Here is a 14092-nt window from a genome sequence, read left to right as displayed (position 1 = left end):
ATTTATGGTAACGATCTCTTTTGTCTTCCCCTAGGCAAGAGGAGTGCCATACAGGTAGTACAACTGATGATATTGAATATGCTACTTACCAGTATGCATCTGTTCTTGGCATGTAGGGCTGCTAACATTCATATCTTTTGCATTAGATCGCCGCCTAGTGTTGGGTCCGGATGATCGCACATTGTTGTCCTGGAAGAGTCTTCGAAGTATCCTGAGATAGGTGGCTCCTCCCCTGGACTACAGTGCGCATGGGCATCGGCTCCATCCCCAGATTGTTTTTAGCCATTGTGGCAGAGATGGAGTGAAATAGTGTAAAGGATGTCCATGCTAATGATTGAATGCAAGAATATGTCTGCAGCTGCGACAGGCACCGGGGAGGAGGGTGGGCGATATGAATGTTAGCAGCCCTACATGCCAAGAACAGATGCATACTGGTAAGTAGCATATTCAGTTCGAGGCATGTGGGCTGCTAAATTCATATCTTTTGCATAGAATATATAGCAGTCCCTCCATTAGCGGCGGTTGCCCGTGCCAGCTGCAGAAACTTGAAAAAGTGTTTTGAGAACAGCCTGTCCTACAGCCGCTTGCTGTTTGGAATGCACATCAACACAGTAGTGTTTTGTAAAGGTATGTGGTGTAACCCACGTGGCTGCTCTGCAAATGTCTTCTAAAGGAATGTTCCCCAGGAAAGCCATAGATGCCCCCAATTTGCGTGTGGAGTGCGCCCTTGGGGGTATCGTTAAGGTACGTTTAGCCTTTTGATAACAGATTTGGATGCACTTAACAATCCACCTGGCTATTCCTGCTTTGGAAATTGGGTTGCCCTTGTGCTGTGGCGAGAAGGAAACAAATAGCTGTTTTGTTTTCCTAAAGTGTTGTGTCCTGTCAATATAGTACATCAACGCCCTCCTGACATCCAAAGTATGACGCATTCTCTCCGCCACCGTTTGTGGGTTTTGGAAGAATGCAGGCAAGTCAATAGTTTGGTTGAGATTAAACTGTGACACCACCTTCGGAAGGAATTTGGGGTTAGTACGCAGTACCACCCTATTTGGATGGATCTGAATGAATGGCTCTTGGGTTGTGAGCGCTTGCAGCTCACTAACACGCCTCAGTGACGTAATAGCTATTAGGAAAGCTACTTTCCACGTTAGGAACTGGAGTTCACATGAGTGTAATGGCTCAAAAGGTGGTCCCATCAGCCTGGTGAGGACCACATTGAGGTTCCACACCGGAGCTGGCGGTGTTCTTGGGGGAATGACTCGTTTCAGGCCTTCAAGAAAAGCTTTAATGGCAGGCACTCTGAAGACTGAGAGATGCTGCCTGTTCTGAAGATAAGCTGCTATGGCGGATAGATGTATCCGAATGGTCGTGTACGCTAGATTGCACTTGTAAAGATGCAACAGATAGCAAATGATGTTAGGGATAGATGCATCAAGCGGGTTGATGTTATTGGCTGTACAGTAAATGACAAAACGCTTCCATTTTGCCTCCTTGATGATGTCCATGCATTCTGGAGGTAGGTGAAGGTATCCAAACTCTAGGACTTCAGGACCCAGATCGCCAGGTTGAGCTGTTGCGGATCTGGATGCTGAATGTCTCCATGGTTCTGCGTCAAAAGTCTGGGCGTGAGGTGCAGCCTTTGATGCGGCACCACCGAGAGTTCCAGAAACGTGGTGTACCATGCTTGGCGCGCCCACGTTGGAGCAACCAGGATGAGAGTCATCGAGTGCTGCCTTAGTTTTCTTGCCACCAGCGGGATCAGAGGGGCTGGCGGAAAAGCGTACGCAAATCTGCCTGACCAGTTCATCCATATCGCATTCCCCTGCGACTGCGGGTGAGGGAACCTGGCGGCAAAGTGTTGGCATTTTGCGTTTTCGTTTGTGGCAAACAGGTCTATCTCCGGATGACCCCACTGCTGGAAGTACGGTCGGAGAACAGAGGGGTGTAACTCCCACTCGTGCATTTGATGGCTGTATCTGCTGAGCAGATCCGCCATCTGATTGTCCTTGCCGGGGAGGTGTTCTGCCATGAGGAAAATGTTCCTCTGAATGGCCCACTTCCACATGCTCTGAGCCAGATGAGACAGCTGTGGCGAGTGCGTGCCCCCCTGCTTTTTAATGTAGTACATCCCGGTCATGTTGTCCGTCCGGACTAACACTACCTTGTTGCACAGATGTACAATGAAGGACTTGAGCGCCATGAAGATTGCCATCAGTTCCAGATAGTTGATGTGCATCTTCTGTTGCTGCGTCGTCCATAGTCCCTGCACCGTGTAAGTGAGCAGATGAGCTCCCCATCCCTGGAGAGATGCGTCCGTTGTCAGGATAATCTGTGGCACTGGGTCCTGGAACAGTCGGCCCTTGCAAAGGTTGTGTGGAGTCCACCAATGCAGAGAGTCGTATGCCCGACTGGTAACCAACACTAGGTCTGTCAATTGTCCCTGAGCCTGTGTCCACTGATTTGCTAAGCACTCCTGGAGCGGACGCATATGTAAACGTGCGTGAGGGACTATGAAGATGCAGGAGGCCATCATGCCAATTAACTGCATGAACACTCTCGCTGGAAGCGAGTGTTGTGGTTTGAACTTTTGGATTAGAGACCGCATGCTGTCTATCCTGACTTGGTTTGGCTGAGCCATGGCCGTCAGGGTATTGATCGTCGCACCTAGAAACTGCCGGACATGTGCCGGCTGAAGATGTGACTTTGGGTAGTTCAACGAGAAGCCCAGATCGTGAAGGAGGTGAATGGTAGTTGACATGTCCGCGGCGCACTGTTGTTCAGACTTGGCTTGAACGAGCCAGTCGTCCAGGTAGGGGTAGACATGGATGTTCTGCCTCCTGAGGTGCGCCGCTACCGTCGCCAGACACTTGGTAAACACTCTTGGGGCTGTGGTCACCCCGAAGGGTAGGACCTTGAACTGGTAATGCTTGCCGTGTATAGTGAACCTGAGGTATTTTCTGTGGGACGGGTGTAGTGGAATGTGGAAATATGCATCCTTGAGGTCTAAGGTTGCTAAGAAGTCCCCTTGGTTTAACAAGGGAAGGATCTGTTGCAGTGTAAGCATATGGAAATGTTCTGACAGTATATACAGGTTGAGGGGACGCAGATCCAGAATGGGTCTGAGAGATCCGTCCTTCTTTGGAATAAGGAAGTACAGGGAATATACCCCCGTGCCTTCCTCCTCCACTGGCACGAGCTCGATTGCGCCTTTTTGCAGCATCACCACCACTTCCTGCTGCAATAAGTGCAAATGCTCTGCGGACATAGGCCGTTGCCTTGGTGGAATGTTGGGTGGAGTGGACTTTAACTCTAGACAATAACCGTACTGGACAAGTTGTCGCACCCACCTGTCTGTGGTGATGTTTGTCCAGACTGGCAGGAACTGCTGGAGTCTCCCCACGACAGGTGTTAAATGGTCGGGGGGCAGTGACAGAGAGTCACTGTTTGTTTGGGGCAGAGGAGCGGGAATTGTTGTTTCCTCTGCCACGCCCTCTGGTGCTGTTTCCTCGATAACCCCCTTTGTTCTGCTTGGGGTACGAGGACTGTGCTCCACCTCTGGAGAACTGTGACTGTTGACCCATCTGTCCTCTGGTGACTCCACGTGCACCTGAGCGACGAAAAGTGTTGCCCCGGAACTGTTGTGATTGTAGGGCCCCCATAGACTTAGCAGTTTCGTTGTCTTTCTTAATCTTTTCGAGGGTGGTGTCAACATCAGGACCAAACAGTCTATCAGGATTGACGGGCTGATTGAGTATGGTTGTTTGAATGTCCGGTTTAAACCCCGATATGCGGAGCCATGCCTGTCGTCTCAGCATGACGCTAGTGTTAATAGCCCTAGCTGCTGTGTCTGCGGCATCAAGTGCACACTTTATGGCTGCGTTAGAGATTAGTTTTCCCTCCTCTATAAGCAGTCTGGTAGCCTCCTGAAACTGTGGAGGCAGGTGTTGTAAAACTTGCTCTAGGCTGTCGTAATGCGCCCTATCATAACGTGCCAATAGTGCCTGTGTATTGGCAATACGCCAGAAATTGGCAGCCTGCGCAGCTACCCTCTTGCCCCCTGCCTCCAGCACTTTTGACTCCTTGTCCGGGGGAGGAGCTTCACCCGTCGTTTGGGAGTTCGCCCGTTTGCGGGCATTTGCGACCACAAGGGAGTTAAGAGGCAACTGTCCCCGAATGTATGCAGGGTCTGCAGGGGCTGGTCTGTACTTCTTCTCGATGCGTGGATTGACCACCCTCGCCCTGGTGGGTTCTTTAAAGATGTCCGCAGCATGCTTAAGGACCCCCTTGAGCATAGGCAGTGTCTTTACTGTCCTTTCAGAGACTGAAAAAGTGTCAAATAGAAAGTCTTCTTCTACTGGGTCAGCATACATGTCCACATCATGATTAGCAGCTGCCCGTTCAATGAGTGCATGAAAACCTGCAGAATCTTCTGTTGGGGATGCACGTGCACTGAAAGGCTGTTGGTCCTGCCCCACATCCTGTGTGCCTTGGTCACCAATGTCGTCATAGGAATCTTGCTGTGCATCGGGTTCATTGACGGGGAAAGTATATTGGTCATCTTCTCCATATCCCTCACCCTCAGAGTGGTCTGGGGAAGGTGTTGGGCTCCTTCTAGGGGGAGGCTGGATAGGTTCTATCAGGGCTGAAGCGTCCTGAGCAAGCTTTTTCTTCTTCAGTGGGATAACATAGGAGTCCACTGGTTGCGAAGTGATTTTTCTTTTGTAAAGGGTCAATTTGCCCGTGTCTGCGTCGATAAAACGCTCAGAATCTTCTCCTGAGTCGAGTAGTCGACCTGTCAGTGCTCCAGACGTTGACGATTCCGATGTCTTTGGTGCCGTTTTTGGCGTAAAGGCCTTCGGAGCCTCCTTGGGCGGCAGAATGAAGAGAAGTTTACCAGCAGGCTTCGCCGGCAAGTCCATCGGCTTCTGGTGCGATGGCATCGGAGCCGACGTCGCAGATGCCTTCTCCCGAATTCTCTGTAGTGAAGCGGCGATGGGGGACGCGTCGCTCACAGCGGCACTTGGCGCCGACGAGGAGGCCTTCACCTTGCCCTCGGATCCGACGTCTTGTTGGCCCTTCTGAGTCCTAGACGTCGACGCTGCAGCCGTAGACACAGAGTCCTTGGACCGATGTGTTGAGCTTCCAGCTTTCGATCCGTGTGATTTTGCCGGCTCCGTCTCCACCACGCGCCCGGCTAACGACGTCCCAGTCGGAACCGGAGTCTTGTCGCCGGCTTTGGCGGGCTTTGAAGGCGTCGCACCGGTCGACCCCTGCCGAACTCCCTTCTTAGAGGAAACCTCTTCTGTCGACGATGTCGACACTGTCGAATCGACTTCTGTGGACCGGAGGCCGACGGAGTCGTTGAGGCAGCAGGTTTCGGTTTCTTTGGTGGAACGGCCGCCATCTTAGGGACGCTCGAATCCGTAAGTTTCGGTTTTGGGTCGGCCATTTTAGGTGTAGTCGATACCGTTGGTTTCAGTTTCGGTTTCGCTACGGGCAGCACAGCAAGTATGTCCGTGGCCGGGCCTGAAGGCGGGGCCGTGGCTTGCGGTACGGGGTCTTGGGTAAGGCCGACTGGCCATCCCGTGACCCGAGCCTGATCCGCATAACCTTCGGGGCATAGCTCATCACCCGAGCTATCTTCCGCGGCCCCATAAACTTCTTCGACGTCCCCTACCTCGTCGACGTATTCAAGGCCTTGACCCACGACTCCATCGTCGTCTTCCGGATCTGCCTCGACGTCCGTCGCGGGCGGTGAAATTTGAAGATGATGGCTCTGGCCCTCCTCTTCTTGGTCGCCGAAGATGTTTTCTGGATCCGGGGCCGCTTGTCTGGCCTCAAGGCGCACCGCGCGCCGAAGCTTGAGAGTCTTCTTTGACCTGAATCTGGAGCAGGCCATGCAGTTGTCCTCGTTGTGGTCCGGCGAGAGGCACTTGTTACAGACCGGGTGCACATCGATATGTGGGTATTTCGACCCACAGACGGGACAGTATTTAAACGGGCTCCGCTCCATGCTGAAAAGTTGCGGTCGTGTTGCGATGAGAAGGCCTCAATGTCCGAAGAGTGATACGACTCCGTAGAATCCGACTCAAAGAGACGGAAGAACTCGAGACCGTGCGCAAACAATACCGACGCGATGAAAGTAAGGCCTTTTGGCCGTAAAAAGCTAGTTTTTCTCGGTTCCGACAGAGAGACGTCGAGACCGCATCCGAACCCAATGGCGGAAAAAAACAATCTGGGGATGGAGCCGATGCCCATGCGCACTGTAGTCCAGGGGAGGAGCCACCTATCTCAGGATACTTCGAAGACTCTTCCAGGACAACAATGTGCGATCATCCGGACCCAACACTAGGCGGCGATCTAATGCAAAAGATATGAATTTAGCAGCCCACATGCCTCGAACATAACATAAACTGATACTTTGTTAGGTCATGTTTTTTGTGATAGTACTTACTGAATAGGTCCTGAAGAATCGCAGCCATTGTGCTTAGGCGAGAAACATGTTGACCACACGAAATGCACTTTCCACGTCACGATACAGGACTAATCCTAAATTTCCAGCGATCACAGGCTACCACTTGATTTTACTTGTGGCAGGGGACCACCAGAATACATTGATCTCCAGTACCTTGTGCCACATTTTAACCTCACTCACACTATCCTCTCTCTCCTGGCCCCTCACCCACACTTCACCAATAGGCAGTTGGATAAAAGATCTCTGATAAAGAGCCCCTCTTCGAGGTGAGCCCGTTGGACATTGCACCGCCTGCCCAACGAGGAGCACTGCCGATGATGAAGCATGACACTCGCAAGGGTGTGTGAGGCCATTATATCCAACAAATTGGGCACCCAGGGTAGTCCTCCACTGAGCATTATCCCTGCCATTCCAGTGACCGCTTTCTTCTCCTTCTTTTTTCTTTAGGAACGGCCCAGTCGCTTTTGTTAGTTGTTGTCTTTGGGGCTTTGATTGTGGCTGGACCTCCCATTCTCATTTTTCCGTGAATGGTAATTTGAGCCCTTGGATCAGATCTTGATCCATTATCTTCCCCTTCTTTTGGACATATATTATAATTGGTAAAACAATAGGCTTCACATGCTCTCTGAAGTATTAGCCTAAGACTGCTTTGTCCATGCTACCACTAGGATAGCTGGTCTATAAGGTTGACTTTACAACCATCACCATAAGGTTTGCTTGGACTGGTGCAAGGTGCTCACTAGAATAGTGATCATCATATACCAGGCCAACTTCTCACACAGAGAAAAGGCCAGTTCAACAGACAAGGCCCACAGAAAGAATCTCGAGTGATTGCCGGATGAGACAAACCTGGAAGAGAGACAGAACTCACATATATGTCCATATGGGAAGGGACAGTGAAAGCTTCTGAAACAGGAGACAAGACAAATCACTAATATCACAGTGCTTCCACCTCCAAATTTATTGCCTGGATAGATTATAAAAAACATGATATGAATTGTTTGTATAAAATTACATACATCCAAGAATAGAAGCTGTGTTTCCCTTTCAATCCCCCACCCCAGTCCCAGGCTCACCACTATTCATGTCCATTATGTACAACAAAGTTTAGGACAGTGGAAGTGAGGGAGCTTCAGTTGTGGAAATAACATAAGAGTATCTTACAAAGTACCTTGGTCCTGAAAAGAAGGTGGGCATGTTATTAACCCACCTTATCCCCTAATATATTAAACCGTCGGTGATGTCAAATCTAGAAGGGGTGAAAAATGGGGGAAATTATTGGAGATTTTAGCGGATAAAATGTATGAGTTTGTACAATAGATAAAAAACAGTCTCCATTGGAAATATTTTAAATAAAAAAGATAAAAATCGGGTCGAGCATCTTAAAAAAATCAGTGGTTTTCAACATAAAAAAATAAAAGTAGAGGACAAATGGCGCACATAGTACCAGTTGTCCAATCAAAATACATACATGTCCCCTCCCAACATAGAATCAGAGTACCTAACATCCGCTCTCAAACAGATATGCACATACGTACATGTACACTTTACTCATACAAACAGGCCCACTTAAGTGTGTTTTTTGAAGGGCTGGTTGAATGTAGATGCACTTGTTTAGATATGTTGTTGGAAGGAGCCACTGGTTTCCCCCTTTTCCCTAATGCACTTGTCTGAACGCCCTTGTCTCCCCACCTCTGACGGTGGGATCACAGTGGCTTAACGCCTTTGTCCAACCTCATTGGTCTGAGAAGGCATATCAGAGTACATGGATTTAGGGTGATTGGGTGGTGGCGGTGTTGCCCCTCCCTCCCCCATAAAAGTGTCACTACAGTTCTGGTGATTTCAGGCCATCCTCAATTGCATCACAGTCCTGTAGTGAGACGCAGGGTGGCCAGTGTGCCCCACGTTCAGGGGCAACACACTTGCGTAAGGTCACAGCAACGTGGTCTCGTCACTGTGGTTAAGCGGCCCTACAGCGTCTGTCAGTGACGGAGTGCTGACGTCAAGACTGTGGTCACTCCGCCAGTTCGAAAGGCTTCTGGCGATTGAAGATGGAGTGCTCTGGGCCGAGGGGGGCCCATGGAGGAGAGGGCTGTCGGTGCCACACGGTGGGGGCGTATGCCCGTTGAGACTATCGGCCATGCTGGAGCTGTCCAGCTTCCCGTCAAGCTCGTCCTGCAGGTAACGCCGGATCTCCTGTTGTAGCTGGCTGGTTTCTGCTGCATAGACCCTGTCAAGCTGCTCCCGTAGCTGCAAGGGGGTGTGAAGAAATGAAGAAATAGTTAGAATAATCACAGGTGCAGCACAGCTTCTCAACCAAAAACGAGTCCTTTGTCTCGGGTTCTGCTATTAGTTCTACAAGTCTCAGTGAGTGTACCCTGTTCTGCTGACAGGGTGGCAGTGGCTAACACTCCAAGGGCTGGATGTAAAACCGTTTTTAGCGGTTGCAAACAGGAAATCGATCCGTTTGCAACGGCTAAAAAGGGTTGTAGCATGTACCAGTCCTAGATTTTTATTTTTTATTTCAGAGAATGTAATAGAACATTTTCAAAAACAAATGAGCAAAGGAAGAAGGAACAGCAAAAAAATCATATTGAAGAGCCAAGGACTGGTACAGAGGAGCCGGAATGTTAGGCTGGTGCAGAATAATCATAATCATATATCAAAACCAAGGCAGATCGCATCAAATCAGGACAGTATAAAATACAACACTCTATAGATTTACAGATAATGAAGTAGGGAGATAAAAGTGCAAAGAAATATAAGAACCAGTAGGTGGTTGCGTTAGGTAAGATATATAGAGAAGAGCAGCTCAGAGTACAAAGTACCTATTTACAGATATATTGCAGTATATATTTCATTGCAGGTCAGCTAGACAGAGCAATGAGCAGAGATCAGAGAGTTGGAGTTAGCCAGCATTGAGGAGCACATAGCTTGCTTTTTCAGGGCAATTGCAAATAGTCAAGGTATAGAATGGACGACTCTCACATTAGGGCTTCAAGAGGGTTTGGTGGCAGCAAAGGAATTGTCAAGGGATTTCCAGACAGAGTTTTTACGCACTATGCATGGGGCTTCGGAGGGGAGCGCTGTTCACGCCTCTCAGGAAAGAGACCCAGTTTAACCAGGAGCTAAAAGAGGTGGCTGCTGTGTTTTTTTAGTTCGCGAGTACTGTGTTACAGGCAGCGGTTAGAAGGATATTGATCAGGAGGCAATAGCTATGGGACTTGATTTTTGGGTCAAGGAATCCTTTGATTAGGGATAGGAAATTATTTTCTAGCTGGACCCCACATAGGGTGTGTATGAAATTGAATACCGAATCCTAAGATGGTGATACCGCACTGCAGCAAAAGATAAGGTGGGGGAGGTCACCTGTCAAGATTGTTACAATTCCAGTAAAATGGGTTATCCCTGAGGGAGAGCATGTGGAGTAGAGCAGGAGTCCAGTAAGTCCTGTGTAGTAGCCAACATTTTGTCTGGGAGAGGGAGGGAGAATTTTTGTAAGAGACGACTGACTTCCATATTAGGTGCCAGGTTTCGGGAGTGACGGACTAAGAGGGCTTCCATTTTACCTGAAGTCCAGAGGACAGGTTAGTCGATTTCGGTTCTAGGAGGAGAGAAAACGTGGAGGCTTGGTGACCAGACTTATTAAAAGTCAGGATGGGTTTGGGAAGAGAGGGCTCATTAGATGGGAGGTTGAGTTTGGATAGACAGACTTTAAGTTTAAGGAAGTCATTTAGATGTAAGTCCAGTAAGTTGAAGTGAGTTGGTAAATCCCTAAAAAGGAGTGGCGATTGTGGAGATCCAAGATCTTTCAAGAAATGAATGTCCTTAGAGGCCCAGTCTGGCCAAGAGACTGATGCCCCTTGGATTCTAATTTTAGGATTATTCCATAGGGAGATCATGTTAGATTTGGAGATTGGTATCTCACGGAGTGTGTCAATTTTCAGAGGGCTCTTTTGGTAGTGTTAAAAATAAGTTTTCCAGAGCAGGGGATTTGGAGTGATGCTTAGTAGGGAGATAGGGAGGAGCTTGCCTAGTACTTCCCCTTCAATTAATAACCATGTTGGGGTATAATCCGGCGATTGGGAGAACCAGAGGGAACTCTGTCTTGCAAGGAAACGTGGTTGATTCGTTTTTGAAGTCCACCAGGTTAACAACCCCAAGATGAACAGGTAGGCAACAGGGATTCTAGGGCGTTTATTTTGCCAGACCTTATTTAGTAATCTATCAATCTTTTGGTGAATTCAACCGAAAAAGCTCATGGTAACATTCGCAAGGTAATTGATTATAGGGGTGATCATCATTTTGACGGTCTCTATACAACCCCATTATGTTAGCGCCTCTTTATGGTGTAGGGATTCTGATATGGCCGTGTTGAACCCCAGACCCAAGTATTTATTAAACCTTGGTTGTCAGGATAGGCTTGTATTCACGAAGAGGGTGCTGGAGCAGCAGTTATTCAGAGCAAGAATTCCAGATTTTTCTTTATTTAGTTTATAATTTGAAACTCAGGCATACTCTTCTATGGTCTGTAGTAAGGCGGGAATAGAATGTGAAGCCTTTTCGGTAATTATTAAAATATTGTCAGCGTAGGAGGCGAATTTCACTTTGGAGTTGTTAAAGGAAACACCATGAATGTGGAGGTTAGTTCTGATCTTGTGAAGTAAGGGTTCTAGTCTTAGGATAAATACGGTTGGGGGGAACAGTGGCAGCCCTGTCTCGTACCTCTTTCTAGATTAAACACCGAAGAGAGTCGGCCGCCAGATCTCACTTTAGCCAACAGGGTGCTATAGAGAGCCATGACCATTTTAGTGAAAGATTCCCCTAAGTTAAATTTCAATGAGGAGGAATGTCCAGGAGATCCTATCAAATGCTTATTCAGTATCGAGAGTAACCGCTATTGTTTTGGTAGGAGCCTTCTTGGCCCTTTCAATGATGTGACATAGGAGTCAGGTATTGTAATTTGATAACTTATTCTTTATTAAGCCCACCTGAGAGTGATCAATCAGTCAAGGGAGGAGAGGTTTGTGTCTCTTACAAAGGATCTTAGCGTAGATCTTTGCATCCAAGTTAATTAGGGAAATGAGTCCATAATTCTTTACCTGCGTCGGGTCCTTACCGTCTTTTGGGATTACAACTATAGTTACTTCAATAGTAGTGCAAGAGATGGCTCCAGAGTCAGCAAAATGTTGGTAGAGGGCCAAAAGAGTTGGTTTGAGTGGATGAGCGAGTGTTTTGAAAATAGTAGCTGAGTCAGGGGCTGTATATGGTTTTTAAAGAGCTTATTGCAGAATCAAGCTCTTTAATCGAGATTGCTGTGCTAAGGACCAGCTTCTCTCGATCAGTGATGTTCAGAAGGGGAATGTCACTGAGGTAGGCTGCACAGGAGGATGGAGAGATATCAGAAACATCTTTGGATTGGTAGAAATGTTTGAGAATTTCTAATATTTTTTGTGGTCTAGTGTGGGTGTCATTTGATTCGTCTTTGAGGGAATAAATCACTTTGTGGTTCTGTTTGTGTTTTAAGTAGGAGGCTAGGATTTTCCAGCTTTATTCGCCTCACAGAGATTTAGGCTATTATAGTTGTTGACCCATACTCCCACTCTCTAACTCAGGATTCTGTGGTATTCATATTTTTTGTTGGTGAGGGTTTGGAGGTTTCGTATGGGAAATGTGGGCAGTTCTCAGTGATTTAATGTCTTTTTCTAAGTCCATCAGATCTTTATTATGATCCTTATTAATTTTGGATTGAATGTTTATGAGGGCACCCCTAACAGTGGCCTTCAGTATGTCCCAATGAGTGGAAGAGGCGGTCTCAGCAATTGGATTGTCTTCCAAGTAGTTTAGTATGGGTTTTTCATTAACCTCCCTGGAGGCAGTGTCCTTGATTGATTTGTCATTGAATCTATAAATCTTACCAGAGGTACTCATATTCATGCAGATGAGGGAGAGGTTTATAGCACGGATGGACTAAATTAAAGAGGGGAGTTACCCGTTAGCATGCCTCTATGGATGAAGAGCATTGTGAAAGATGGAGCCAATTAGGGGATCGGTAGAAACCTGAAAGCACTCTAATGGCCCCTCGATAAATTATATTAAGTTCATACTAAGGAGGGGGATTAGTAAGGTGGCCGAAAGCCCAGTGGCTGGGTTGTTATCGCGCTTGTGGCCATACATAGGAACCAGAGAAAAGTGGCAAGAGGGGCCAGAGGCTACCACAAGTGGGGAAGCCAAGGGTGAGACCAAGTGCTCTATGTGCGGAGTATGCAATAGGGCATACAGCGCTGTAGAACAATTTTAGGACATAAGGCTAATAGACACTCTGTAAACAAATGCAGAGTAATGCATAGGAGGCGACCTATTTTGCGAGTCGGTAACCTATTACCAACTCGCAAGACAGGGTTTGCGAGTTGCTATTAGGAAGGGGCGCACTAATAAGGTGTTGCAGGGGGTGTAAGATTGTTTTGCGACGGCAAATGCGGTTGCAAAACATATGCATTTACCACCATTTTCAAACGGGTGGTAAGCCAGTCGCAAAGGGGAAAGGGCCTCCAGGGGACCCTTCCCCTTTGTGATTGGCAGCTAAAATGTTTAAGAGCAGGTAGAGGTCCCACAAACTACTGCCTGCTCTGAAATGTTTCATTTTAATTTTTTTTAATGCATTCCATTTTCCTTTAGGGAAAAGGTATGCTTTGAAAAAACTGCTTTATTTAAAAAGCAAACACAGACATGGTGGTCTGTTGTCCCAGCAGACCACCATCCCTGTGTTATTGCCCATTCCCAATGGGTCGCAAATTGCAACTTGCCTCATGGATTTTGATGACGCAAGTCATTTGCGACCCTATTGGGAATCGCAAAATGAGTCTAAAACACATTAGTAAATTTCCTTTTGCAACTCGCAAAAGGGAATGGTAGTACATCGGGCCAGAAAACTTGACACTGTGTAGCACTGCACGCAACCGGCATCTGTTGAGTGCACATACTATATTTATGGTTCCCTCAAGTTTATTCTGCCTTTTAAAGTGACAGAGCTTAAGTGTTTAATACACTGACAGTGTACTAGTGAGTATTCTAAATACAGACTCTACTAGAGGATGCTAATTATGTGGTAATGAGAGTGCTTCGGAAGCTGACCGGATTGTCCCACGCTGAGACACCTTAACTGTACAAATAATGATTCACTACTAGGGACACTGCTCCAGTGATTGAAACTGTGTGTACTGAGAGACCATAAGTGCACGATATACCTTGTGACAATGAGAACACACCAGGAATATACACAATGATGATGAAAGTGTTTCTATAACGAACTATACACAGTCTTCTGACAGCAACCAGCTCCGTTATTAAGGGAGAGCACTTCTTATCCCACCCTGAGGGCGGTGACCAGTCACTCTACAGGTGTAGCACCAACATTCTAGTAATGGTGAGCACGGGAGAGGAGCACAGATGAAGGGCGCTGGTGCTGGAACCAGCATGCTCACAGCTCCCCTCTGCAAAGCTTTATACCAAACATTCTCCAGATAATCGTGACATTTCCTCTGCCTCACATTTAAACATACCCTATTTTCCATGCCCATTAACTGCACGCTATTTTCTTCCTCACTAAATTAA

At 47.6% G+C, this 14092-nt stretch overlaps 1 protein-coding gene across 1 annotated transcript in view; it reads right to left on the bottom strand.

Moving 5' to 3' along the window:
- Window positions 1-7410: 7410 nt before the first annotated feature.
- The window catches only part of PLCB3 (phospholipase C beta 3), a 585337-nt gene continuing 578655 nt past the window's right edge, over window positions 7411-14092 (bottom strand). Inside the window, exon 33 of the mRNA XM_078660740.1 lies at window positions 7411-8728. Within this exon, the coding sequence (XP_078516866.1) occupies window positions 8411-8728 (318 nt within the window). The 3' untranslated portion in view covers window positions 7411-8410. The remainder of the gene's footprint in view (window positions 8729-14092) is intronic.

The sequence above is a fragment of the Lissotriton helveticus genome, chromosome 9 (genome assembly GCF_964261635.1).
Source record: "Lissotriton helveticus chromosome 9, aLisHel1.1, whole genome shotgun sequence".
Classification (NCBI taxonomy): Eukaryota; Metazoa; Chordata; class Amphibia; order Caudata; family Salamandridae; genus Lissotriton; species Lissotriton helveticus.
The sequence above is the reverse complement of the archived record's forward strand: the minus strand, read 5'-3'. Positions and strand labels throughout refer to the sequence as shown.